Source organism: Ixodes scapularis, unplaced genomic scaffold (assembly GCF_016920785.2).
Source record: "Ixodes scapularis isolate PalLabHiFi unplaced genomic scaffold, ASM1692078v2 PGA_scaffold9__187_contigs__length_104089568, whole genome shotgun sequence".
Taxonomy (NCBI): domain Eukaryota; kingdom Metazoa; phylum Arthropoda; class Arachnida; order Ixodida; family Ixodidae; genus Ixodes; species Ixodes scapularis.
Genome location: NW_024609884.1, coordinates 72,603,578 through 72,630,861, shown reverse-complemented (window position 1 = coordinate 72,630,861; position 27,284 = coordinate 72,603,578). Strand labels below are relative to the sequence as shown.

Sequence of the window (27,284 nt, the reverse complement as noted above, 5' to 3'; positions counted from 1 at the left end):
GTCATTGTTCATGAAGACCCGCCTGTTGCTAGTTGAGCTGGTGATTTCACAGCACCTTCCGTGTCATCCCTGGGAGTTTGAATAACTTCGCAGACGACTAGAACGTTCTCACGAGAGCATTTGAGATGCACAAAGCACCGAACCCAAACCAAACCAAACCAATGAAAACGGGCACCCAGCTGCCATGCGGCGCCCGTTTTTATCACTCGTATGTCCCCTGCTGCTCTCCCTACGCCGACTAAAAAGTGGCCGCGCGCAGAGCGGATCTTAGCGAATGCAAGGTGCCCATTCCTCTACCACCCCACATGAGGTGTGAGGTGATTTTCTAGTTTTTGTGGATTATCTTCTGAAACTTCTTCATTCCAAGTCATACTGAAAGAATTTTTGAAAAGTGACTTTTCGTTTTTCTTTAGTGTTTCTTTTCATTTTTTGCCTTTAATTAATGCAATTTTTATGGTTCTTTTCCACTGAATTTTTTTTTATTTATACTGTTCCTTTCATGTCTTTACTTTATTTTCGTCCTTTTTGTCCTCTGTATAACTTCTCCCACTTCTTTCTTCTCTTCCTTCAATTTGTTATTAAAATGGCAGTCGTGAATAGCGCTGTCCTGTCTTCTTCATGTCCTCGTCTGTATCTTACGCTTTATATAGTTAGTATGCTCAACCAACTGGCCCAGCTTAATATTTTAGTGCATTCATGGTATATGTTTCATGAATCTGGAGTTAGAGCAGCTATGGGTACCGTTTGCGACAAAGTGACTATGCGCTCAGCACACGGAGGCACGGATGCAACCTCGCACATTCATGTTACGTGAATCATATGAAAACTATAATTGCGCTGCTAGTGTCGCCTGTTGGCCTTGCCTGGAAAACCACAATACAAGCAAAAAATTCCAAAGATCATGACGTAGTTAGTGCAGCGTTGGCTGCACCAATACAGCGCCCTTGGCTGTGGAAGAGTCCTTCAATACCCTACTGGTCACGAAACAAGTTCGGTACAAGGTCGATAGCTGCCGCTAGGTGTACTACTGTCCTGGAAGGGGCATTCTTGTTTGCCCTAACCCACTCTCAGTGAGCCACCCCAAATTCGCAATTACAAGTAGCTTTCAAAAACAATTTCTTGTACACCGAAGTTTTGTTATGCCTGTATTTATCACTATATGCAAGCACCAGTCATTCTTTATTGATCTCTAGTAAGAGAACTTAAAAATTAACTATTTCGGTTGTTAAAAAAAAAAGCTTTGGCAAAAGAGTTAGGCAACCGAGCGTATTGGTTTGCAATGCCACTACTAGATGGTGCTAGCTGCGGCACTGAATTCTTATGTTGCGCAGGTATTAAAAAATCACCTTAAGAAAAAAAAAAAAGAAAAAAGAGAGATTGTTGCAGATGCAAGATTGTGCAGTTGATTGAGTGTACAGAGCCAAAGACACTTATAGTGAGAAATGCTGTCAGTACGATGACATGTTATCTTGATTTATAGGTGGTTCATTCAAAGGGGGTTTGAAATTCCGACACTTGCGGGTTGCCAAACCCCGAGCAGTGCAGGCCAGATTGGATTGGCGGCTCCTAGCCCCTTTGTCAACGTGGTTGCGCACCAAGCTCTCCCGCAGGATTATGGAGGAGTTTCGTGACCAGTAGTGTATTGGAGGACTCTGACTGTGCTGCACCTCCCTCGCTTGCCCACTAGGAGTAGCATAATTTGGTGGCTTGGCGCATCTCAAACTTTGTTGGCCAGTTAATAGATTTTTAGGTGGAATTAGATGGAACTATTTGCCGTGTGGTCTTTCTAGGTAATACTAGAGAACTGCATTGTATTCTCAAAATCGAAAATGAAATGGACTTGCCCTTTAAAGAGAAGTACTGTAAAACCCTTTATTTTCGCGGCCCCTATTTTTCGCGAATCGGTCACAGATGACATAATCCCGACCACTAAATTTCGCGAATTCCAGACGCCTGCATTGAAAATCTTAAGGACCGAAATTTTCGCGCGCCCTTAAATTCCGCGAATTCTTCAATTCGTGAAATTCGCGAAAATTGAGGGATCGCGAACATTAAGGGTTTTACAGTATGCACAAATTTTTATTTCCCAGCATCCCCAGTCATTTCAGCTAAAACTCGCTGTCAATCCCGCCGGCCACAATCAGTCAATGATGGTGCCATCGTCGCAACCTAAAACTTGCGAGAAGACACTTGACTTCAGAAAACGATTGGGGGGTGGCCGCTGCAACAAAATAGAGCTGGTGTCTCCTACTCCTGGCAAGATCACATGATTAGCATGTCAACCACCTCTCTATGCTGTGGCACTCACGTTGCATCACCTGTGTCACGCTTTACCACTTTGCACTGGCACGTGATGAGTTTCACCTCTTCCCACCAACATGCTGGGAGCAACCATCGATGAGGAGCACCCAATGGCGTAAGCAGGGGAGGGGGGGGGGTCGAAACCCCCCCCCTTTCTCGAAATAAAATCCTGGCTACACCACTGGGAGCACCTGTTAGCTCAAAGGGCTCGGAAATTTTGCTTAGTTTTAATAACACCTCATATTTTTAAAGAAATGTGCAGAAGAGAAAGAAAATGTTCACTTTATATTATAATAAATGTGGCAGTTCTGTACAGTTATGCTTATCTCTGTGAAATAAATTGTTGTGCGAGTTCCTTCCTGTGTCATCTATAGCCCCCTAAAAGTGTCATCAGTCATTACATCTTTCTGGATTTTTTTTTTTTAACTGCAGTTTTTTAAAAAAATTTGTCAACAAGGTTTTACTATATTGTGACTCCTAGTCTGGTCTCTGATCAAGAACTGTACGAAGACTAAATTTAGAGCCCGACACTTGGAAACAAAGCCCCATGCAGTCAAGTCTCATTAACAAGGACACCTCTGTTCCCCAGGAAAATTGTCAATACTGTGAGTCATTCATAATAATGAATCAAACTCAAGGTCAAGGTCACAAATAATAAACAAGTGTGGCCACAAGAAACACCACTTATTTAGGACACAGTCTTAAGAGGATATCGCAGCTCCGCAGGCCTTATGCATTCCCAAAGGCAACTTTTTGGTCCTACTGCTCAGCAGCCACTGGAAGGATTGACTCAATGCTTTTATTAAAAAGATAATAAAAAAAACTAATTTGACGCTTGTTGGTACATTTCCCGATTTTGAGGTTAAGGAATTTTTATGGGAGCTTAAAGGCCGACGACCAGACACGAGATTCTGCAAGGCAGAAGATCCTCCTCACCCTGGGGAAGGAAGAAACAGGCAACAGTGGGCAGGGCTGAAGGGGGGAGAGGAGGAAGCGGGGGAAAAGAGGAAGCGGGGGAAAAGTGGAAAGCGCAAACTGGACGTCGGTCTTTAAAGTGTTTGAAAATGCCCCCTTCTTCAACCCGTCATTCGTGAGCACTTCTGAAGAAAACAAAGGCACTAACACAATTTCCAATCTCGCATTGCGGATGGCAATTTCACTCTGAATTTGTCTCCAACAAGATCTTGCTTCCACATATTTCCATACTGAAATGAGAGGACTAAGTTTGCACTCTGGCTAAAGCTAATTTCCTTCCCAGAACGATTATTCAGTCTATCCAGTGGCGCCATCTGTGAAAAAATATTCATAGCTATTTCACATACAAGTTCACCTTGCGCTAGTGTGCAGCAACGGACTCCTTACATGAACCAGTCCTTTCCAGTTGCATTCAAAGTTCCGTGGCACAAGCTTAGCATTTCTTCCTTTTTTTATACACTGCAGACGCGCTGGGTTTGTTCCTTTCGCAAGCACAGCCATCGGTAGAGCCCTGCATATCTGCAGATTACCGGCGGATCACCCGCGGATATCCACAGCGAACTGGCGGATGCAGATAAAAATTGATCAGATTTGGCAAATTGTGGATCGGATGCGGACGCCAGGGGTTGCGGATGCAGATCGGATGCGGATATTTGCGGATCCGGATCTACACTTTTGCCGAGGCAGCCCATAGACGTGTGCGACCACACAGTGTAAAGTGAATAAGTGAGCGATACAATGAGTTGTATCATCGAATGTATTATTATCAAATGCGTTATTTCAAACTATTCCCTTAGATAAAAGGTGTCAATCGGGGAGAAAATTGTTTTGTACGTCAAGAAAGATTTTATCCTCACCGAAGATCACTTTAAAACGTTCCATCTCGCCAAAAATGCTGTCCCTAGAAAAAGTAAAGAATGCATCAGTTGTCCCGGGAAAGCGTGTCCCTGTTTGGCAGGAAAAGAGCGGAAAACGTTCTTCGGGCAAAGAAAACCCGAAACGTACAAGCCACAAGAAAGCAGAAAAAGCCTGCAAGTGCCTTCTTCACCTACAAGTAGATCGAAGAGACTGAATTCTATCTTCTGGAGTAGTGGAACTTGCACCATTTCGAGTTTCCGCACCTTATTCTTGAAGCGTAGTTTGTGCATGCCATCCCAGCATCAAGTGCATCAACAGAGAGATACTTCTCATTAGCGGGTATTAAATTAAGAGGGGCGAACCAGTGTGAACCCGTCCATGTTCATGATATTCTGTTTCTTCTAACAACAGCCTCAACGAGGGAAACGTTGTGCGTGTGCGCATTTTCTTTTTCTCGACAGTAGGCACTGAGGTGTCTTAATGCGAAAGCATTAACTGTCCCATGGAGCGAGTCGACGTCACCAGCTTTGAAACCGCGCCAAACGGCACCTGAACTCCTTTCTCCAAGTGAAGCCGACTCCCAGCTTTGAAACCACACGAAAAGCCTAACCAAACGACACCTAGTTTCCTCAATCCCAAAGGAGTGGAGTGGCGTGCGTCATAGTTTCAAGGAACGAGGCTCCCATTGGCCGCTGCACGTCAGTTTCAACGACCTCCAACCCATGGCACTGCGTGTCTGCGCTGTCAGCGCGCCGGTAACACGAAGCATCCAAGGTCAGAGGGGCGAGGAGAGCCAAGGATAGCACGCACTCTGTCGTTGACGCAAATACGCTGCAGACGAAATAAGGGAGTGGAAGAATGATGCATGCTTTCGCATTCACAACTCATAAAAAGTGCTTATGCATACCTGGAGCTTTTTTAAGCATATGGTTGCAAGCGTGCAGTTAAGGGTATGTGTTTAAAACTCAAACTGAAACCTTTCCTCTCCCACTTTTTTTATTCTTTGTCTTAAATAAAAACATGATGCTATCAGACTGTCATTGAAGTGGGTTTTACAAAGCTAAAAGAGAAAGAAATATTAAATTTTTCTTCTTTTTGAGCACATCTTCGGGACAGAGTGTCAGTGTCACGGACTCCCAAGACGATCTCATAACTGCAATCATCTTTCCAGCTATCTGAAGTGTCCCTGAAAAGATGATCGCTTATTTTATAAATATGATAAAAGAGAGTATGATAAAATTAGTTTCAACGTATTTTGACACAAAGAGTTTGTTCTACAAAGCTAAGCAGACGGCTTATAGGATACCGTCCAGATGCGCTTTTTTTTTAATTTTGATTGAGGCAAATGAATGCGCGGATTGAGGGTGGGATGCGTTTTTGAATTTTGCGGATGCGGATCAGATACAAAGTCTGCGGATGCAGATCGGAAACGGATACAAATATTTAAAAACATTGGGGATACGAAGTCTGCAGATGAGGATCGGATGCGGATACAAATATTTAAGAACATTGGGGATACGGTTCGGATGCGGATACGAAGTCAGCGGATGCAGATGATCAAACTGTTATCTGCGCAGTGCTCTAGCCATCGAGAAAAATACTGCCTAGATTTACCGTTTTGTTTCTTCATTCTGTTTTATTCCTATCAAAAATATTTTCGCCTCCAATTTTGTTTTCTCTTTTTATAGGGAAGATGTTTTGTTTTCTGGTTAAGCATTGGCGTTTCGAACCCGCAAAAACGGCATAAAAGTTTTATACCGTGAGGCTGACGAAAACTACTAAAAACCCAAAGGATGAATATTGTTTCACCATTTCACTGTTCGAAGTATGAGAAGCAATTTGAACAAGATATTCACAGTATTCAAGTAGAAGTATAGTCACAAACTTTAGACATAAATCAGAAGATTATGTTGTCTATTTTGTTATTTAATTTATAAGATTTGTTTTGTATATTATAGTTTGTGTAGATCCTTTTGCAGTCGCCTGTTTCAAGTCCAATAATACCTCACAGTATTATTGAACTCTAGGATATCACAGAAAAAACAAACGTAAAGAACAAATAGTGAAACCAGGGGGAATAGGAGGCTATGGTCATACAATGATGTATTTCCTTCATCCTCATTCTCTTTAACTGTGGTTATCTGCAGTAAAAGAAAAGGGAAGAACAAGATGTCCATCAAATGCAAGCATTTACCCTAGAGGGCTTCAGGAATATTTGTGCATGGTTGAATTTATTATATGGAGCACATGAGGCTGTATAAAAAAAGAAAAGGGAACTGATGCTCTCAATGAGCGCTTGACAACGCTTTTATTGAGGCAACAGAGGTCAACTGAAAGCTCCAGCTGCCACGGCAAATCAAAATTAAATAAAATTTCCGTACTCTGTGAACAATGCGGGGGGAATTCAGCTTCGCAGTTTCGTGGATTCGAGTGATGTAACCAAAAAGTTTTTTATTAATTTATTCATTTTCTTTTAGTATAAATGATATATATATTGTAACATCATTATGGGTGTTCGTAAGGGGCACAAACATTGTCAAGCTATATTTTTTGGCTTTTTGCATGTTCTCCGGACATAAAATTCTATACAATTTGAAAATATAGCTTCGCAGGAATGAAAATACACCCTGAGGAGCTACTGGGACACAGGTCTCCATCAAGGATAGCTTCCCTACTCACTTCAGTTTCCGGCGCGACATTAAAATAAAAATCTTTAATCACGGACAGAACGGACGAATGAGATCCTTCACATAGAAAGAATGTAGGCAGTGAGATCTTCTTGCAGGATACCTCGAACCCGCCCAGTTTTTTTCTGCCCCAAAAGAATGGGACTATACCACCCCCCAGAGATTGGGATTTCGCTTCAAGGTCAGATATAACTTATACAGTCGACTCTCATTAATTCAAACTCGAGGGGGGCCGAAAATTTGTTTGAATAAAGCAAAGTTTGAATTATCAGGAGTTTCTTCCCATAGAGACGCATAGGATGGGACCTGCACGTTAGTTTGAATTATCCAAAAGTTTAAATTAAGAGATTTTGAATTAACGAGAGTCGACTGTACAACAAAAGATTGACAGGTTTTTGTTTATTTTTGTTTTTTATGGAAAAAATTACTCTTTTATGAAAAGCGGAGGCCAATGGGGCAAAAAGGCAGCACCTCAGTGCCACCTGGAACTTTAAAAATCCCTACCATCTTGGGGCGTGTCTCTGTCGTGTCGTTTAGCTGGACGCTCTCTCCCTCATCGGGCAAGCGCCGAAGCAGACGCACGGACGCTTTTCAGACGCGTGAAATACGGCTCACATGGTTGGGCCTTCTTCGAAGTGGCGAGGAAAATTTCACGCCTTTATTTTTATGCACAAGGGGTGCGTACGACATATGACATTCTTCAGGTTTGTCATCCATGGCCATAACACAAGTAGGGAGGGAAAGCCAAGTGGCCGTTTTGCCAGAAAGCTAAGAAAATCTAAAACAATCTTCTGGTGCCCCAAGCAGAAAGGGCAACCAACAGCCAACAATAGTTTGGCTGTACGCTGTGACCCTAAAGCTTCACTAATATATATATTTTTTTTTTTTTTGTGGTTTGTCTTTAAAGGGCAACTCCGGTCCATACTTTCGATTTTGGGATTATGACTGTTTTTAACGCAGTCAGCGTCCCTGAATTGTAAGGTGTAATTTTTTTCTCGTTATTGTGCATAGTATTAAAGATATCGACACGTCAAAGCTTAGTTTGGGGCGCGGCCAGCAAAACCGAAACTAGCCGCTCGAGGCCCCGGCAACACTGGAAATCAGCCGCTTCGTGAACATGACGTCAGGATCGTTCTGGTTCAACGAGTATGCAGGCCCAGTGGCACCTACCTCTGTTGCACTAGCCGTCTAAAGATAGGAGGTAAGCTGATTTTGTTTTAATTCTGTATACGTGGTAGTTATCCAGCATATGTCGCAAGAGTTAGTGCGTATACTTAGAAGCTAGCGACTGTAAAACGAGTGGACTCGTTCGGTGCCGTACTCGGCGGCTGTCGCCGTGTGTGCGGTCTTCCGTACTCGTCGCTAGGCCTAAATTGTCATCGGGGCTTCGTGGATGGAGCGGCGTTACTCTACGCCGCGCTGCCAGTGACGTACAGTACTGGAGGCCCTCTCGCTTTCGCGCTGCGGGTCAGTCCCAGACACAAAGCTTTCAGGCTCTCCGACGTGGGCCGCTTCGCCCGAACACACGTGTGCTGGACTGCACACGTCTGTTTTTTCGTTCTTTTTTTCCTCGGGCGCGTAAAAGCCGAAGTCCAAAGTATACTCATCGAACAGCGTTCACCCACACCTTCTCCAATTTCCGGTCCGTTTGAAACTTGTGGCAAAGCACTTCTGAGTTGCGCAGCGGGTAGTTTGAGCAGCCCACAGCGCTACAGGTTGTACTCTGCATCTTTCGAGGAACAGCTGGGCAGTCTTGGGTGCACCGAGTTGCTCGCTAAAACGGGTCTTGGAGTCCTCACAAGCAAATAAACAAAAGGCTATACCGAAGCTACATGGGCTACAGATAAAAGCAACGGCTAAACACGCCAATCACAAGCTGAAGTAGCGGTGGTAGCGGCTCAAGGAAGCCCACTCCGCGCAACGCCTGGACCTGAAGAAAAAAAAAAAGTATGATACTGACGTCAAGGCCCAATGTTGCTTTAGCGATCGGCAACCCGCTGGCCACCCGCTAAGGAGCAGCAACTCGCGGCGGGTCGCAATTTTATTATCGGCATTAGTTGAGAATGCGGTGTCCCCCGGACGTAATATTTTGGCTGGGGTCGTATTTTGTGTCACTACAGTAATTTATTTCATTTTAAGTTTTGACCGGAGTTGCCCTTTAAGGAGCTTGTGTTCATAGTAAGACAAAAATGCACGTGTTTACCCTTGTTTGTTCCCAAACTATACTCTGTTTCACCTTATGATGTACCGCAGGAAAGGCTACAAGCGCGAGCTCCTTGCTCTGGGGCACATCTGGGCGGCACAAGCTCTCGTGACTTAAGGCCCGTTCACACTCTTGCAACCGAGTACGACCGAGAGAGACGAGATCTCTTAAAACTTCTTAAATGTTTTTAGAATGAGGGAACACACTGGCATTGTGGCGCCATCTATGCGGTGACCCTGGAACTACATTTCACAAGAGCGAAGGTTTTGCGGGATTTTCGAGGTCAAATGTGCGTAATACCCATAGAAAGGCTCGTTTATAACATTCACAAAAGCTTTTCGAGCCAAGAAAGAAAGGATAATGTGCGAGAAATGAAAAAAATATGCCGGACCGGCCGAGTTTACACTGCTTCCCAATAGACGGCGCCAGTGTGTTCTCTGGTTTAAGAAGTTTTAAGGAACCCAGGTTTAAGAGGTCGCAAGCAGTCGCAAGAGTGTGAACGGGCCTTTAATAGCGGCTGCCAACGCTATGAGCTCGCGCTTCTAGCCTTCGCTGTGGTACAACATTAGGTGAAACGAGGTATAGCAGTCTACAGTCAGGACTGCGGGTATCTATTTTCACAAGATAGAATTGTATGGGGACGAATTGGTTCCCAAAAAGTGTGTCGGTATAGCAGGGAGTTCATATTAACAAGGCATGACTGTATTATCTTACAGTTTCCATGATGTACTGAAAAAATTATCTTTTGAATCAGCACTACTTACCAATGCCACCTTGTTGATGGAGCGAATGAAGGCAACAACGATCTCCTCCCGGACTTCAAGGCAGAAGCTGTCTTGGAAGTTGGCCTGTTTCGTGAACTCCACATCGGTATGAACAAAAGCCTGAAAACACACGACTGCTCGAATGACAAGTTCCTCGTAAAAATCCTGTTTTTGCGTGAAAGCAGCAACACAACTGGTACTTTTTTACAGAAATTTGTCAACACTGTAGAACCCTGCAGCTTTTTTATTACGAATCGGGCATAGGGTAGTGGTGTAGCCAGGAATTTCTTTCAAAGCATGCCAATAAGACCTCCATAACTTAAAGAGCCCCTGAAAAGAAAAAAAAATGTTTTTTTTTTAAACAATCTGGCTTCGCCTTCACGTTGAGGTGGAAAGAGCGAATTATCATCTTGTTGAGGTCGAAAGAGTGAATGACCATTCCGTGATGTTATGGACTTTGCGCGCAGAATTTCAAATAAATCTCTCGCCGTCAATACTGCTCTAAAAAAAAAATATATATTTTTTTTTTTTTGCACGAGAAATTTATTTTTTGGCACGCGTGCCCCAACCAGACTGTTTAAAAAAACAGCTTTTTTTTCTTTTCAGGGGCCTTTTAAGAAGAAGAAAAAGAAGAAGAGGAAGAGGAGGAGGAGGAGGTGGCGGTGGTGGTGGGGGGGGGGCATTGCCTATGCATACCTGGGCATAGGGATACATGTGCAATTCTTAGGGCTTCCAAAATGACAAGAGGCCCATAAAGAAACTTGAACCAAAATATGAGGTCTTTGCAATGATTCCAAGCATATGAAGCATCACGCTCAGATCAACCAAATGCAAACGCCTTTCAATGCCATCTCACCACTACGTCTTTAGATGCTTTTACAAATTATCTGTATTTTAAATGTGAACTTTAAACTTTGATCTACCCATCATAACTAGGGTTCCGTGATTTCGGTAAGTACCAATAAACCTCAAAAATTAACCCCCGACCCTGTTTTATCAAAATTGAGAAAAACCAAGAAGCCAAACATTCGAGCTGTGTGTGAAGAAAAAACTCCCAAGATTCACGAGATGAAATCTTTATCAGCAGTTTTATTTTATTTTGACCCAGAACACAGCCCCAACCGAATTTGTTACAAGGCTGCTTCTTTGTTTTAAGTCGCACACCTTATTTTGTTCCCTGCTATTACTGGTCATTCAGGTCATGCATATGTTCCATTAGGGATGGGGAATTCCATATTCATGCCCCATTTTCTTCAACACAAGCTTCGACGAACCCCACTTTTTTGTCTCAAACCAAAAATTTCACACAGAAAAACACCCAGTCTGTAGGAAATATAAACCCTGAAAAAACACCCCCAAATTAGCAGAAAAATAAACCCCCGAAAACATGGAACCCTAATCATAACCATATCTTTTTCCTATCTGCATTGTGCATGTTTTGGGCACAGAATAATAGAGTGCACAAGAAGCCACAAATTTTGTTTGAATGATCAGGAGTGAATTATCAAAAATTCATTTAAATATGATGCAAGATAAAATTATGATTTGCCATATTATTAACTACATATACAAAGTAGATATTTTATGATTTCCTCTACATAGGCCTACGGATCATAAACAGGTATGCCACACATTAAACACTTGCAAAATGTAAGACATAAGTTTATTTATCTGAAGAACACGTGACAACTCAAAACAAAATTAAGTTTGTCAGGCCAAGAAGTTGTCTAATGTGGACTATTAAGCAGGGGACAGATGAGCGATGAAAACGGGCACAGCGCGAGTTTTCATAAAAACTTGTGCGGATGCTGTGACGTGGACCTATGCCATGCTGCCACGTCACAGTGTCGGCGCAAGTTGCTATGGAAATTTCCGTGTGGTGCCCGTTTTCATAGCTCACGTGTGCACTGCTTGAGCCCCATTGAGTGCGCTTGTCGCCAAGCGCTGGTGCACTGAGGACAAGCAACACCCGCAAAAGCAAGCTCCGCAGGTGTTGCCTCTCTGCAGTGCACTGGTGCTTGGAAAGAAGCAAACTCAACGGGACTGCGAGAACAAAAGGTATGAATTACACGAGAACACCGTTAGAATTAAGTGGCTTATGAATACTTTAAAAACGCAGCAAGACAAGCAAAATTTTGAAATTTGTTTGAATTAATCAGAAGTATGAAATATGAAAGTTTAAATTATAGCGAGCCGACTGTATTATTATTAAACTCAGTGTACCAGCACCGGTAACATTTCTTTTAACAATGGACCTTTTTCCAGTAAGCTTCTGCGCATGCGTATACCCCTTCCGCTGGCTTTGCTTATCGCTTTCGCCATTTTCGCAGGACAAAGTTCTGGTCGACCAAGATATTCAGCACCTGTCTTTGCGTATATTTCGTCTTTTTTGGCGATTCTTGTTTGAGTATACGCTAGTATGGGGCATAGAAGGCAATGAAGATCCATACAACAGCACAATACCAATGTATTCTGACAAGCAGAGGCAAGTTGGACTGCCCTTCATTTGTCGTTCAAAGACAACTCCGCAGACAGCGCTCGTTACTGAAAAAAGGTCCATTGACTCTCATACGACGTGTAGAAGAGCGAATGCATGCATCTCCTTCATAAAATGGCTAACAATGCAATACCTGAATTCCTCGCTGAAGAAACCAAATAAATTCACGAAACATCGACCCCCGTACGGAGGCTCTCCTACGAACCCTCTATCAACAGCATCATCGAAGTTAACAAGCTTCGCATCCCTGGGAACATTAGTGCATCTGAAATGGCAGTGTGTGCAGCTCACTTGCAAGCCCTTGAGCAGGCAGCGAACTTGGTTGACGATGAGCGTCTGCAGCCCCATGTGCAGGTCCGCCAGGCTGAGGCTGTCCTGGCCGACGGTCCGAGGGAGGGCCAGACTGTGGCGCACGTCCGTCAGGCGCTCCATGAAGAACTGGCGCAGTGTGTGCAGCACAAAAGCACACTGGTCCTGCGCCGCCTGCTTTACTATCTTGGCGGTGGGCTTGCTGTAGTCAGCATCAGGCATCATCTTGCTTAGAGCCTGCAACCTTTGGCAGAACCGGTCCAGCGCCTTCACCAGGATGCTGCTGTCGACCAGGCGGCTCTGCGGGACCATGCATTTGTATGTGCACTAGGGGCTAGAGAGCATTCGGGCGAGACATATTTCCAACTTAAAACCTCCCCCGGACTCACGCTGGAATACTATGAGGAGCATACCATATTGATTTACAATTAATTTTTTTGCTGCAGATACTGGTCACTTAATGGTCAGTATGCACGCTCACCTTCTCAACAGGCACTCTTTGAAGCTGAATGCCATTGCACCTCCAGCAGGAACCACTTTCCAAAGTACCTTGTATCAACAGCTGAACAGCTGCTTCCAAATTATCAATAACTTCGAAATGGCGTCCTCGAAGCGTTTTTTTTATGCCACCAAACAGGTGATAATCACTAGGGGGACCGGTCAGCCTAAACCCACGGACGACAAAACGTCCGACTGGTCATATGACATGTCGGAAAAATGGCTGAACATGATCATGCTTATCTGTGCCCTGCTTGCCTCACAGAATGCACACGATGCAGCGATTGACCGGTGCCTGATCAGGCTTGGAAGTCTTTCTCGGACATGTCGTATGGCCAGTCAGACATTTTGTTGTGCCTGGGTGTAGCCTGACTGGGCACCTAGTGGTCATCTCCTGTTGGGTAGCACGAAAAACCCCTGCAAGGATGCCATTTCGTGGTCATCGATCAGCTGGAAGCAACTATTCTGCAGCAAAACAAAAAAACTTGAAAATCAATATGGTACGCCCTCGTACGCATTCCTAGGCACAAAAGCAGAGATCTCTCATGCTGTGGTCAACTATGACTGTCACTAGCAGATATTGTTGAGCATGTGTAACTTATTTCTGTACATGAGATATATTTTTATTTTCAGTTCAGTATTCCTTTAAAATTATTTAGCCGTTTAAACATTGCAGCATTGTCAAGTGCTCATGATGACAGAGATTAACAAGTAATCATGAAAATCCCACTAGAAGCGCTACTAGAAATGAAAGCTTTATTATACAATTTTTCTTTTTATTTTATGGCCGATTGAGTTGGAGCAAAACATACATTAAATTGTATGCAGCACCTACCTTCACTTTGAACTAGAACAAAAAAAAAAAAAAGAAATGTACACTCTAGTACACTTGTGAGTTATGTGAAAACAGTACAAAAGCACAGCTCTCCAACTCTATGCGTTACACTGGTGCCGGCTACTCACCTCTGCTGCCACCCTCTGTTCCACAACGTGAAACAATTGCTGCATTAGTTCGTCCAGAAAGGCTTTCAACTTCTGCACCACAGCCACGTCCGATTCTCCACTGCATCAAGCAAGAGGGAAGGAGAGCTTGTACTGCCTACTCTTAGAGGTGGGAACTCCAGCACTCACTTTTCATAATACTCCACTGGCAGCCTGTTGATGAACAAGTCTGTGTAGGACTCAATGATGGTGCACAGGCCGCTCACAACACAGTTGCATGCCATGTTCATAAACTCCAAGATGTGCTGCAAGGTAATGCAACCTGCACTAGTATGCAATACTCTTCAATCCTATCAATGACGTGCAAATACAAACTAATTCCAAACACATTGAGAGAAAAAGGTATAGTGAAGTACCATGACTCCGCATTTGTTACGAAAGGCCTCGTTAAAAGGGGGAACCCACCAATTTTTTCACTATCTTTGATTTGGCTGAAAATTGGCAAATCAAATCAATAGCCCGTTCTTAAGTGAAAGCCAACATACTTTGTCAGAATTAAATTTTTCCATGGTGTTATTAAATTTCTAAAGTATGCAGGTTGCACAAGTTCCAGCAGAAAATGAAATATCCCTACTTTTCTATCCCCGGGTACATCATTGGTAGGAGGGCGGACGAGACACCCTGGAAGCCACTTCACGGCTCCCTGGGTCGCCAGCGATCAAGATATTTTTCCTGCAGTCTCAAAGTCAAAAGTTCCTCTACAAAGGGGAAGAAATCTGTGCTTCCTGGTAGATTGCATAAGCAATGCAGGAAAAAGCTTTTTTTTTTTTCTTGTTACATTCTTTTACGAAAAAATGTAAGGCAAATTTTTAGGCAATTGTGTTGCATATGTAATGTTCTAGCATCACAAACATTTATATCATCGTTTAGCGGCACGTCTAGCCTGTTCAGCCAGACGCCTACGTTTATGGCACTATTCGCCACATAATTTAATGCGTGGCATGCATACACTTGAAATGATAAACCTGGTGATCTTCCAGAACCTTCTAACCCACTACACTGCTCTCCCACCTCACCTACCCCTCCTCCTCATTCCACCCCTGGTAACATGATCTCCCCGCTAACCAATCAGCGTCGAGCACCTCACTCCTCCTCTGTCGCCTGTCAACCAATCAGGATCGAGCTTCGCGGTCACACCTTTATCCAGGATTCACTTTTGGGTCTCACGAAATGCCGAACACCTAGCCAAAGAATGTTCCATGTTAAAAAAAAAAATGCACAATTCTGCAGCAGTGGGTGCGAACCATGTCAAGGTGCTTTAGCATAAGCCGTGCACCAAGAGACCAGTGCCACACGAAACATACTCGCCTCTGCTGGGAATACTACACAGCTGGAATCCAAAAGATGAGTACCCTTCAGCAGTTGCAACTGTTTCAAGGGCGGCTATCGCAGAATCAAGCCTGCTATTTACCAGGACGGCCCCTAACCAAAGAGTGCTAATGAAGTTTATATTCTAGCACTAGTCGACATGCAGTCTCATCTGCTCCTCACATTAGCTTCTTTGGCACATTGGCAACGTTGGACAGCGAGAGCAGCCACAGCCAGCTGGGGATACTCGCGGTGTTCAATCATGCGGCAATGCCGACCTGTCGAAGGCAAAAAGCGAGTCATTTAAACAAAGTTCTAGTTTGATTTTAGACATGCCTTTCGACATACTGCTGTTTGTGCCTGGTATTACAGAGCTTCAGAAAACAGATGTTGAGCTCCAATATACAATAGAAATATGACCTGGTATGTCTGTCAAATTGTTGGAGACAAATTTTTTCTCGCAGAAGAGGTAGTGAAAACTTTTTTATTTATTACATCACAGAGAAATGATAAAGAGGCTTGAAAATTAGTCAAACTACAAAAATTAGAAACATTGTTGAGGGCAGTCGAGTAAATTTGCTGCCAATGGGCACTGTGCAAAACCAAAAATAATTTGAAAAAAATATACATATATATATATATTATATTGATCTCAAAATTATTCTTTTTCTACAACTGCACTTATGGATGAGTGGTTGAGTGCATTGCATTTTACTCTAGAAAAAAAGCCTTGGTGAGCATTAAGACCCTGTCAGTATCCCTTTAACTAGAGCGAATCTGAGGAAATGAGATAGCATTTCGGAATCAGGAAACCACAAGCGTTCAGATGATGTCCTTGGATTAGGTGGCTAAAGCTATTGGCAGAGCTCCCTTTTAACGGGCCTGTTTCTCCAGTACGAACCTCCACTCAATCACCTCAGCAATCCACGTAAAGTCCATGCTTTACCATGGGAAGGTCGAGCGCCGCATCTTTTCCACCCTCTGTTGGAGAACATGCAGCTGGATCCGTGAGCATTTTGACTTGACGCTGGAGTTCCTTTATATCCCTATCCAGAGTGCGGCGAGCACTGCAAAAGACCCACCATTCCTTGATACGCTGAAAACACCCGGTGTAATCTGCATCATGCAGATATCAAATGTGCAGATGCAACATCCCTGAAGCTCTGGAAAAGATCTAAAATGACAAAAGAGCGCTGCCAGGTGCCATCAGGGAACAGCAGTCATACATACTTAGAAAGGTAATTATCACAAAGCGTGTCCGTTGGTTCCCGCAGTTGAAATAAGAGCTGGACAGTGTCAAACAGTTCCCTGGTGGTAACCTAGGTAAGGAAAAACACTTGTGTTAGCCTAGTCGCCATTTTTTTTTTTTTTTTTTTTGTAATGAAATTTGCTTGCACCTCTGGATGATCAAACTTTTTCCTAAGACGCTCTTTGAGTACTTCGACAACTGCATTGCAGTCGTCATGTATGCCGTAGAATGATGGCATGTGTTTGTATTGTCGAAGGACCTTCTGGGCTTTGCTGTAATATCTGCAATGACAAACAGCTAGAGTGAGGCACGAGACTGCATTCACAGCATCCCAAACCAATCATACATTACTGCTTCTTCATAGGATTCGCTCTCGATACAGGCTTTTAGCCGAGGAGGGAGCTCAAACAGCAGTTGTAACTGGAACAGTGCCAACGTACTTGTGAGGAGTAATAACCGGATAATTTTTCAGCGCGTACGAACCCACCTTCTTCAGGAGAGCGTGGGTGCTCGAGAGTTTGATCATCTGGTCCCTTCTCCCTTGCAAGGTACCCGAGATACTCCCACTAAACTTTGTGATCTCCGACATGTTTGATGACAAGTGATCCATTTCCTCTTCCATGCGTTTGAAGTCATTTTTCATCTGCGATAAAATGGAAACTTACGAGGGTATCCACCTCAATACTTTGCCGGTCAACAGTACAGTGAAGCTCCAGTACGACGTTTACCTTGCGAATTGTGTCGGTAGCACTGATGAACTTGTTATAATTTTCATACACCAAGGTCTGCATTTCGCTATCTAGGGCTTGGATTTGTTTGTATATTTCCTGTTCCTTGTCCATCAGATCTGCGAGGGTACATTCCTTCAGGAGCTAGGATATCAATCACAAAATAAAAATCAACAGTTTCATATAACCACGTAAGATATTTTGGCTAGTTACGAACCAGTGCAGTTCAGCGTGCTAGAGCAAGGTGAAGCGGCAGTACCTTATTTAGGTACAGATCCGGGTTGAAGTCCGGCCCATTGATGTTGTACGGATCAAATCCAATGTCCGAAGCTTCGGAAGATCCTTGGTAGAACTGCTTCAGCATCTTTCTTTGGTTTTTCTTGCGAAGCAAGTCTTTATCGTCGCCTAGAGTGACAGCAGTTTCGAACATCACATCAAGGATTATATAACTCACTGCTACCATGTTAAACGACTTGAAATGAGTCAGTCGAAACGAGCATTAACCTATTCGAAAACATTTTTCAATGCAGACACTCTCGGGGAAGAGCACATTTATATCAGATGTAAGTATTACGGGGGTTCGAATGAAACGAACGTCAGCTCCTCCTTGTCATCGAATACCTCGAGTGCACAGCCCGCGGAGCATACCCATTATTGCATATTGTACGCCCACTTAACCACTGTCTGCGCATTGGTACATTCGAGTTCCCTGAGACATCAAAATTTCCCAAAATAAAGCGTTTCAAGACTCACCAGCTAGCTCCTTCGCCATCGCTGACATGCGCCACCTACACGAACGAACCGGGTGAGCTGGTTAGGCTGGTTAGGCCGGAAGGAAGTCCGACCCTATGGTAAACTGTGGTCCGACTAACGCGTCTAGCACCGTCGTGAAGTCTGTTAAATCATGATATAATTCGATCTTATGATTAACTAGCTTCTTTGAATCGCTCTAGGAAGGCATTACGTAATTTTGGTTTGCTTTTCCTTATTTTCGGTCCCCGCCAAGTTTGAAAAACAAACCCTTCTCCAACGAAGATCATATTAACAAATCGCACTCAATCAGTTCACAAAACAAATGTGCATGATAGCCAATTTTTCTAAGGAACCGTGCGGATCTAATTCAAGCCCCGACCAGGGCGCCCCTAGCGGCAAACGGGTCCGTTGCATCGGGCATCTTCTGCCAGTCGCTGCGTTGGTCGTGCGTTGTAGTGGGTTAGCGCTGTAATTTCTGAGATGGCTATTCCCAGAGCCTCTGGCTATTCCGCACCAAGAAAGCCGCAACAATTGCTGCGTGGTCGGCAAGATCGCGCACGGCACGAAGTACTACATCGTCCCTTCGAAGCCGTACGAGGCGGAGTACTGCGCGACCTGGATACGACTTGTGCGTCCATACAGGTTAGTGGTGTTTCTTACCTTCCAGTTCGCGCTTTGTTTAAGCTGCTGACGAATAATACAATTAACTTTTTTTCTCTTCTAGCGACGATGGAACAGCATCGACACCGACGGCAAAGTATGCAGCAAATACTTCACCGGAATCGAGAAGCGGAATGCGGTCGCCCTCCTAAGCCTATCGTTGGATGTTTCCATCAGCCTACAGGAAGATAGTAAAGAGAATCGCGGAACGGCGCGAAAAAAAATCGCCCAGTTATTGTCAAGCTGATTCAGAAATAAACGTACATAATTACCGCAGTCCACTCAACGCCAACAAAAAATTTTTGCGGGCGCGCTTAATTTTGTTTGCAGAGTACGGCGCTCCGTGACATCCACTTGTCCGTCGAAACGGACTTCCTTCACGTCGCACACGCGGCCACATTCATGAAACAGTTTTCTCTTCGTCATATTGGCACCACGGAAGAAGCTTTCTGGATTCCTAACCGCCTTAAACCCCGTCGTAATCACCCCGGGAACACTGTCTGCTGTGCTGCTAATCGCCACTGCTCCCCCCGATAATTCTGCACCGGCTACCGAAGAAGCTTTCCGGATTCTTAGTCGCCCACTGTCCTGTGTGCTGTTCGTTGCTATTACTTCGCGATGATTCTGAGCCGGCGGCACCGGCTTCCGAAGGAACTTTCCGAACTCGTAACTGCCTTAAATTCCGTCGAAATCACGACGGGGACACTGTCCGCCGTGCTGTTCGTCGCCATTGCTGCCCGATGCTCCTGCGGCGGCTACCGCCAGGTCGCGGCGAACAATAGGCGACCGCCGCGACACGGCCGGCTTGCTCGCTTCCTTATAGGAAGCGAGCAAGCCGGCCGTGTCGCGGCGGTCGCCGCGACACGGCCGGCTAGTCAAGGGGGGGGGGGGGGGGGGGGGGGGGGGGGGGGGGGTACAAAATGTTTTAAGAGAGGGAGGGGGGAGTGAGGCCCCAGCAAAATGGGAGTTTTTTTTATTGTTTTTTTTTTTGGGGAGGGGGGCCGCCCCCCCCCCCCCCCTCCCTTGGCTAGGTGCCTGATACAAGGTGTTTCACAAAAAACAATCCAATATACTCCAATAAAAAAAAATCATGGCAAGTTGTGGCGTGACACATGCCACAAGATCCTTGCATGTTTTTGAAAAAAGAATTGGTCTGTCACCAATTTCTTGTTTGAAAAGGCACCAAAACTTTATTTAAGGTGAACAAAAAAATTATCAAATAGCACCTGGTGGATGTTCCCAAATATGCTTAGAATGTTGTTAGGTCAATATAGCCTTTTCAAGAAAAGTGTGCATCATTTAGTAGTTGCTGTGCCAATCATCAGTCTACCATTGTTTGGGCATGTATTCCAAACATCTATTGAACACGAGTAGGGGTGTCGTGAACTTTTGTCGAACCGAATTTTTAGGTCGCACGAGGAACTAAGGGTGTCGCGAACTTTTGTCGAACCGGATTTTTAGGTCATACTTTCGGGGTTCGACCGGGTCGAACCGGTTCGACGAACCTTCGAAACTTTTCACCAGATTCGACCGGTTCGACTTTGCGGACAGTGTGGCCAGACCTTGATAGACGCATGTCTAGGTTTGGAGAATTTATTTTTATGCAAATGGTTATTTTATTTCATGAACAGTTGGAATTAAAAGAAACCACTTCTAATCACTAAAGACGTTAATAACTTAGTTTTGTTTGTACTGTATTAACTGAAATAACCAACCAGCGGTGCCCTTAATTCATCCATTAGCCATTACCATCCAATCCGAAGCCAACTGGCCAGCCTGTCGCGCATGCGCACACGAGTCGAACCTCAATACAAGGTTCGTCGAAATTTCCACAAAAAGTTAGAAAAAGTCGAACCAGGTCGAACTCGAACCTCGGCCGGTTCGCGACACCCCTACGAGGAACCTTCAAACTTTTCACCAGATTTGACCGGGTCAACTTAGTGGACAGTGTGGCCAGACCTTGATACAAGCATGTCTAGGTTTGGAGAATTTTTTTTATTATTCTATTTTATGAACAGTTGCAATTAAAAGGAACGAATTCTAATCACTAAAGAAGTTAACTTAATTTTTTTTGTACTGTATTAGCGGATATAACCAACCAGCGCTGCCCTTCATTCATCCCTTAGCCATCACCATCCAATCCGAAGCCAACTGGCCAGCCTGTCGCACATGCGCACAGGAGTCGGACCTCAATAAAAGGTTCGTCGAACTTCCCACTAAAAGTTCGAAAAAGTTGAACCTGGTCGAACTCGAACCTTGGCCGGTTCGCGACACCCTTAGACACGAGGGCTGAGCCATTGTGGGACGTGAACTCGGCTCGTATCGAAAACTGCATAAGCTTTCAGCGAGGACTCAGAATCCAATCACACGCTTCTTGCCCAAGAAATGGCGACCGCCAATGTTGCTCGACGGGGTTTTGAAAGGGGTCTATTGTTCTCCAAAAGCAGCGCTGCTTGGTGGAAGTTTGGTGCCAAGCCATGTATAGCCCAACAAGCTCGTCTGAACCGGTTGCATACTTCCCTTCTGTCCCATGCATATGCAACTCCTGCAGCTGGGGAATAAAAAAATAAAAGATGATGGGGAGGAGCGAGACTAGAGTGTACTAGAAAGTATGAGTGGGACAAGCTACAGGCTCCGTTCGTGCTTTCATTTGCACCTCAAAATGTGGAAAGCGATCAGGTGAAACCAAGCCCCTTCGATCGCAGCGCCACCTTCACTGCGTGCGATCGAGCAACGACACAGGTCAAGGTCATATGGGCAATATAGCCCCTTAGGAGCTATATTGTATTTTCTTATGATTTTGATGTCGGGGGCAACGTCAAAGCACCAACGACACGACGACATGACGTTATGACGACGCCACGTCGTCATCGATGACTACGACGTTACGCGATGCCAAGATGCTGTCACAAGGCTGTCAACATCCCATCGCGTCGAGGACGACGCCGTTTCACGACATCAAGTCGCCTTTTCAACGCAGTCGTGACATCGCGTTGAGGACAATGCCGTTATGCGATATCAAGTCGCCGTTGTGACGCGGTCGTGACATCGCGTTGCGTTGAGGACGACGCCATTACGCGACATCAAGTTGCCGTTACAACGCAGTCATGATGTGGCGCGCCGCATTGATGACGTGGACATGGTCATCAATGCCGACTGACGTCGACGCCCCACGCAACATCGCTATGACATCACGTTAACGTCGTCCTGACGTCATCGTTAACGTCAACATCACAACGAAGCCTTCACGGTGTGCAACGTCGTCGCTTTCGCCAGTATCAACGTCAACGCGCAGTCACGACGAAGTCTTGACGTCGTGCAACGTCGTCGATGACGACGTCGAGTTGTGTCATGTCGACAATGACATCGACGAACTGACACCAAGCGTCCTTATGACGTCGCATTGACAAGGACGCCGTCATCTTGACGTCCCGCGACGTTGTCGTCACTGTCAAAGTACTACGCCGTCAGAACGCAGTCTTGATGTAGTGTAATGCACGTTGTCAACGTCGATAACGACACTGGCGTCAAGGCGTCATCCTGATGTCGCATGGCGTTGTGTCAAGTCAGGTCGCGGTGACTTTATGTATGTAACGACCGACGTCTAGGTTGTATAAAAAATATAGTCCGGCGTTCTTTTGTTTCTATGACCTTGACCAGTGTGCCGGTCAAGCTTGCGTTTTTAACGAAACGCGTTTTTCATAAAAATATGGCTAATCGAAACCACTTCGCTCGTAGCGCCGAGAGGGTGCTACGAGCAAGTAGCTTGGATTAGCCGGTTTTTTCCACATGCGGAGGTACCTAAATAGCACTCCGGTGGCTCCACTCGTTCCTTCTAGTACACTCTAGCAAGACCAAAAGAGGTCAGTGTAGTTTTGGGGAGCAGGTGGACCACTTCGCCTCCGCTCGCGTCACCCAACCAGCCCCTGGGCATTTTGGTGCCACCTAGTGGCAAAGCTCATAACCATGCCAGTCTTGTTGTAGACTTGCCCGTGCCGGGACAAGTGACGTCACAAATGTGCCAGAACTCCGAAAACGCACAGCGCTCTTTGATGGCTGCTCTTAATCATTTGCCAGAATCGACCGTTTAGCCGTATGTTCAGAATAAAAGCGGGCAATTGTCATTGGCAGATATTGTCAATCCTGTTTAACTCATTTCTAAATGGAGAGGTATATTTAAATTTTCCTTTCAGTATCCCTTTAATCATTGCCAAAAGGCACTTCGGAGACGCAACCTACTGGCTGCCTCTTTCCATCAAAAGCGAAACCACGGCAGTGCATTCAATATGGATGTTCCTTCAGAATGTGGCAAAATGCTGCACATAATGTTAAATTAGCTAAAAGAGTGATGCAAAGTAATTTTTAATAATGCCCAGTTATTTTTTTTTTATTGGAGCTATACTTTCATACTGGCTACAAATCATTAAAAACTAACTTAATGCTGAATCATCTCAAAAGCTATGCACCTCTGAAATAGGTCATCTTGGGGAGATTTAACCACTGCACCCTGAGCAACTAACTTTAGAAGTATGCCCATGGGGACAGCAACAATCACGATACAGCGCTTGGCCGATGTCGCCGAACACTGCTTCAGCGTTTGGACCGGGGGCTCGCGTTAACCCACTGCCGGAGGAGGAGCTCTTTTATGGTCACTCCAGCCTGCGTGAACAATGCAAAATGCATCCTTCAACAACTGTTTTCAACAGAGACCCGGTTTGTCGTGTCCTGCCTTTGTCACTCCGTTTATCGTAAACATTTTACGTTTATGTTTCACAGTGAGAACAGCCCTACCATTCTCACTCTGTCAGCAGCTGTAGTCACCGACAAGGTGAGAACGGCAGGGCACCTCTTTGGAATGCCCAGCCTTCAGCACGAGCTCGTAGCCTTTTGCCAAGCTTTGGCTCTGCGTGTACGCTCGAAGCTCAGCAGACACCGAAGCAATGCCGAAAACAGGACGCTCACGCTGGAGGCGGGACAACTGAAGCTCCTCTTTGGCGTTTCAATCTTGCTTGTGACCAACTTTTTTTTTTTTTTTCAGCAATGTAGTTTCTCTTTGTCAGTTTGCGAAAAACACGCTCCTCTACTTGTAAACAGACATTTTGACATGCAGCGAGTTCCAACGTATCGCTCAATGCTTTCCATCATACACCGTACATTGATTGAAAAAAAATGGTCATTGTGTGAGTTGGTTATGACAGCTCGCTGCATACTGTTTGCTCAGAAATCCAGGGAGGAGAGTCATGCCTTTCCATTTACCTTAAACACAGTTGAGCGTGTTTGTATCAGAGCAGCTTCGTGAATGATGTGAGTAATGCCAACGAGTGTGCAGCCGGCACTAAAAAAAGATTAGCCCGAGTAAACAACTGCTGGAACTGTGAAATTGATACACGCGGCACTGCGTCGTCGCAGATACACAGAGATCGGGAGTAGTCGGGCCGGAGGTGCTTCGGCAGACAGCTAGCTTTCCCAAATAATTCTTGTTTTTGCTACGTCGGTACTGCCGTCGGTGATCACAGCCAGTTCAGCATCTTGAAACCGTCTAACGATGGTAAAGTGGCAAATAAAAAAATAATATTGCCGCTGTCAACAAGCAAGCAAATTGTGCGGTCATGTATGACTGGTGAAAGCCCGAGGCAGAGCAGTGGCATTCTGAAAGCACACTTTGGGAATGGTTTCCGTCTATTGACCTGCCCCGTGTCACAAATGTGGCACACAACGGGCAATCTCTATCCCGCAGTGTTAGCGCGACTGCAGTGCCACGTATCGCAACCCGGCAATTGCTTGTTTGAAGCAATTTTTTTTAAGTGCAGACTGTACAGTCAGAAGCAATATCGATCAATCATTTTATTGCCAAATGGTCAGGCCCTGCTTTAACGTAGCATTAGCGGAGGAGATAAAATGCAAAAGCTTCAGAAATTAATGTTATTAAAACTTCACTGATTTTCAGAAATTTAAAGTTAAAAAATGGGGCTTTCTTTTGACAGCAGACGTTGCTCATCTCCATCTAGGCGGGGGTTATCTTGACAGATGCCCCGTGTCTTGGCCCTGGAAGAATGCAAGCACTACATCCTGCAGGTTGCGTACAAATACCACATAAAACATGCACCACACACAGCATGTACAACCAGACCAGCCCTCACTAGAGATCCAAAAATCAGTCGGTATTTATTTTAGGGCACAACTAAATAGTGGGGGCAAAAACTTTTGAAACTTGTACTCTTAAATAGGTTACCTCCAAATTGACATGTTTAATTTCTATGAGCCCGGAAGTTGTATACTGAAAATAAGTAAGTACAAACCACCAGCAAAAAAAAAAAAAAAGAAAAAAGAAAGTTGCAAAGACTTTTTTTTTTTAAATGTACAACATAAAGTTTTGCAATAACCATGTCCTCATTAAAAATATAATGCACTGATTGCAGTCAGCCTAATTCAGTCAGTAAAATGACAACCTGCTGGATGTGAATGTTCACTTGTCAGCATCATATTTAAATCGGAGAGCACTGGAAGTAAAGAATCTTTCACTTGCATGATCAACAGCCTTAACACAGAAATCATAATTTATACAATCCTAACTATATACCAACTCATGTTTCCAACGTCACACCAAGGCAGTGGCACTGGCCGTAGAGCAGGGAGTGCACAGACGCTTTGCTCTTTGAAGAACATTTTCCCGGCAAACATGCTCGCTTATAAACAATGAACTGGTGCATACCCTAAACCTTAGCAGGAAGGATTGATTAAAACCGGAGTCTGCAACGTCATAGAAGCTCAGAAAAATATGAACGCTTCTCCTTGTCCACCCCAAAAGACAAGGCCGGGCTAAAAAACTAAAAGAGTAAAACTTCAGGTGCAACAGTAATTTGAAGCATTCCTATATTTACAGCAAACTTGTGAATAGTTGTACGGATGGAAAAAACGCGAGTGACATAACTAAAGATGAGATGTGACACACAAAAAAAATTAAACTGTAAACACATTAAAAAAGGAAATGAAATTGCATGAATGCACGGGGCACGTCCAAGAGTTTCTCGGCACAAGTCAGTTCACTTTTCCACCCTGGTGCGGCTTGCAAGACGTTCGCTTGTGCGCCCACTGCTTGGCTCTGGTTCCCACGAAGAGCTGATGGCTGCAACACCGAGAGCATCTGTCAACAAACAGTGGCGAAACCAGAAAATATTTTCGGGGGGTGTTTCCAGGTGCTAGTGCAATCACACACACAATAAAAAAAAAAATATATATATATATATATATATATATATTTCACAAAGTAAAATTTCGGGGGTTGTTCTGACACCGGAACACCTCCCTGGCTATGTGCCTGTCAACAAACCTTGCACACACCTGCTGGAAATGTGTGCTTGAGAAAATACCCAGCCATGTTAATCATCAAGTTTAAACAAATGACTGCTGTTTCGTGCCGAGGTTACGTAACACTGCTCCGGCATGGCAGACACTTGGAATAATACAAATTTACATTAGGAGGAAAATTTTTAGATGATGCAATTTTTTTTAATTTCTATTGGCTTCACATAATAAGATCAGCCTTTCTCAAACTGGTCATTTACAACATTGGTGAGAAAGGTTAGAAGTATGCTAAGGTTCCCACAAACCAGAAATGCCATCATACATTTTTTTTCTGACTCTTATGAAAGTTGAAAGGAAGATACCCTGAATGATGCAGTTGACTTCAGTACTACAAAATCCCGAATGAGTGCCCACCTCTCTCACCCATTGTTTTCCTGGCTAAATATACACGCTGAAAAACTACCAGAAAACAGTGGGGGCTCCTAACAACAGCCCCACCATTGGTCCAAAAAGAAAAAGCTGGGGTTCAAAACTGGCTACATTATACGCAAGACAACTGACACTATTTTAATGCAACTTAGTTTAGCAAAAAAACTGTTCCAAACGTTTGCAAAACCAAGAAATAAAACAAGCGAGTGTTTAAAGATTAATTTCCGTTACTGGCGTCATCCTGTCACCACTGTTGCTGGCCCTCTTCTTTTACACTGCCACACTCAGTGGTGCAAACCAGCAATCGCTAACAGTAGTAAAAAAAAAGGCAGCAGCGTGTGCGTGACTGAACATGTGCATTGAGTGGCGGGTTATGTCACCTACACTTCATTTAGCACAAGTCAAACGGTGAAAGCTACCATTATTAGCTTTTGCTGGCCTGCATGCAAGTATCAACTGACACACAGGCCACCCATAGAGAGATTGCCATAGTCGCGTGACACATTGAAAATTATTTTCTGCACAATTCATGAAATCGCACTCCATACGGTTTTTGAAGTAAAAAAAAAAAAAAAAAAAAGCACAGGAAGAAGAGTTTGCTATAGTATCAGTGATTTTGGTTTCTGTATCACGTGAGTTTGTAGTGGGTGCCAGCATGTTTATCCCTCATTGCTGCATAAAGTTGATCTGTCCCATCCCAAAAGATTGCCCATTCAATACTTTTCTTTGTTCGTCCCTTCACTTTGAGTGGGCGTTCA

At 44.4% G+C, this 27,284-nt stretch overlaps 2 protein-coding genes across 18 annotated transcripts in view; both read right to left on the bottom strand.

The window, feature by feature from the left end:
* The window catches only part of LOC8053742 (vacuolar protein sorting-associated protein 51 homolog), a 32,136-nt gene extending 13,943 nt beyond the window's left edge, over positions 1–18,193 (bottom strand). Inside the window, exons 1-12 of one of the 2 annotated variants that reach the window (XM_029973952.4) lie at positions 18,133–18,193; positions 17,639–17,784; positions 17,380–17,523; positions 17,139–17,294; positions 16,998–17,071; positions 16,800–16,932; positions 16,633–16,721; positions 16,349–16,469; positions 14,224–14,339; positions 14,056–14,155; positions 12,577–12,894; positions 9,789–9,908 (exon numbers count right to left, since the gene is read on the bottom strand). In XM_029973952.4, coding sequence (XP_029829812.1) covers positions 9,789–9,908; positions 12,577–12,894; positions 14,056–14,155; positions 14,224–14,339; positions 16,349–16,469; positions 16,633–16,721; positions 16,800–16,932; positions 16,998–17,071; positions 17,139–17,294; positions 17,380–17,523; positions 17,639–17,784; positions 18,133–18,160 — 1,545 coding nt within the window. In that variant the 5' untranslated portion in view covers positions 18,161–18,193. The remainder of the gene's footprint in view (positions 1–9,788; positions 9,909–12,576; positions 12,895–14,055; positions 14,156–14,223; positions 14,340–16,348; positions 16,470–16,632; positions 16,722–16,799; positions 16,933–16,997; positions 17,072–17,138; positions 17,295–17,379; positions 17,524–17,638; positions 17,785–18,132) is intronic. The other variant, XM_029973953.4, reaches the window with a different exon arrangement.
* A 6,425-nt stretch (positions 18,194–24,618) lies between these two features.
* LOC8053740 (probable peroxiredoxin prdx-3) overlaps positions 24,619–27,284 on the bottom strand; it is a 40,458-nt gene continuing 37,792 nt past the window's right edge. For 8 of the 16 annotated variants that reach the window (XM_040503292.2, XM_040503289.2, XM_040503287.2 and 5 more), the window contains exon 8: positions 24,619–25,936. In XM_040503292.2, coding sequence (XP_040359226.1) covers positions 25,836–25,936 — 101 coding nt within the window. In that variant the 3' untranslated portion in view covers positions 24,619–25,835. The remainder of the gene's footprint in view (positions 25,937–27,284) is intronic. The other 8 variants (XM_040503295.2, XM_040503293.2, XM_040503290.2 and 5 more) reach the window with 1 other exon arrangement.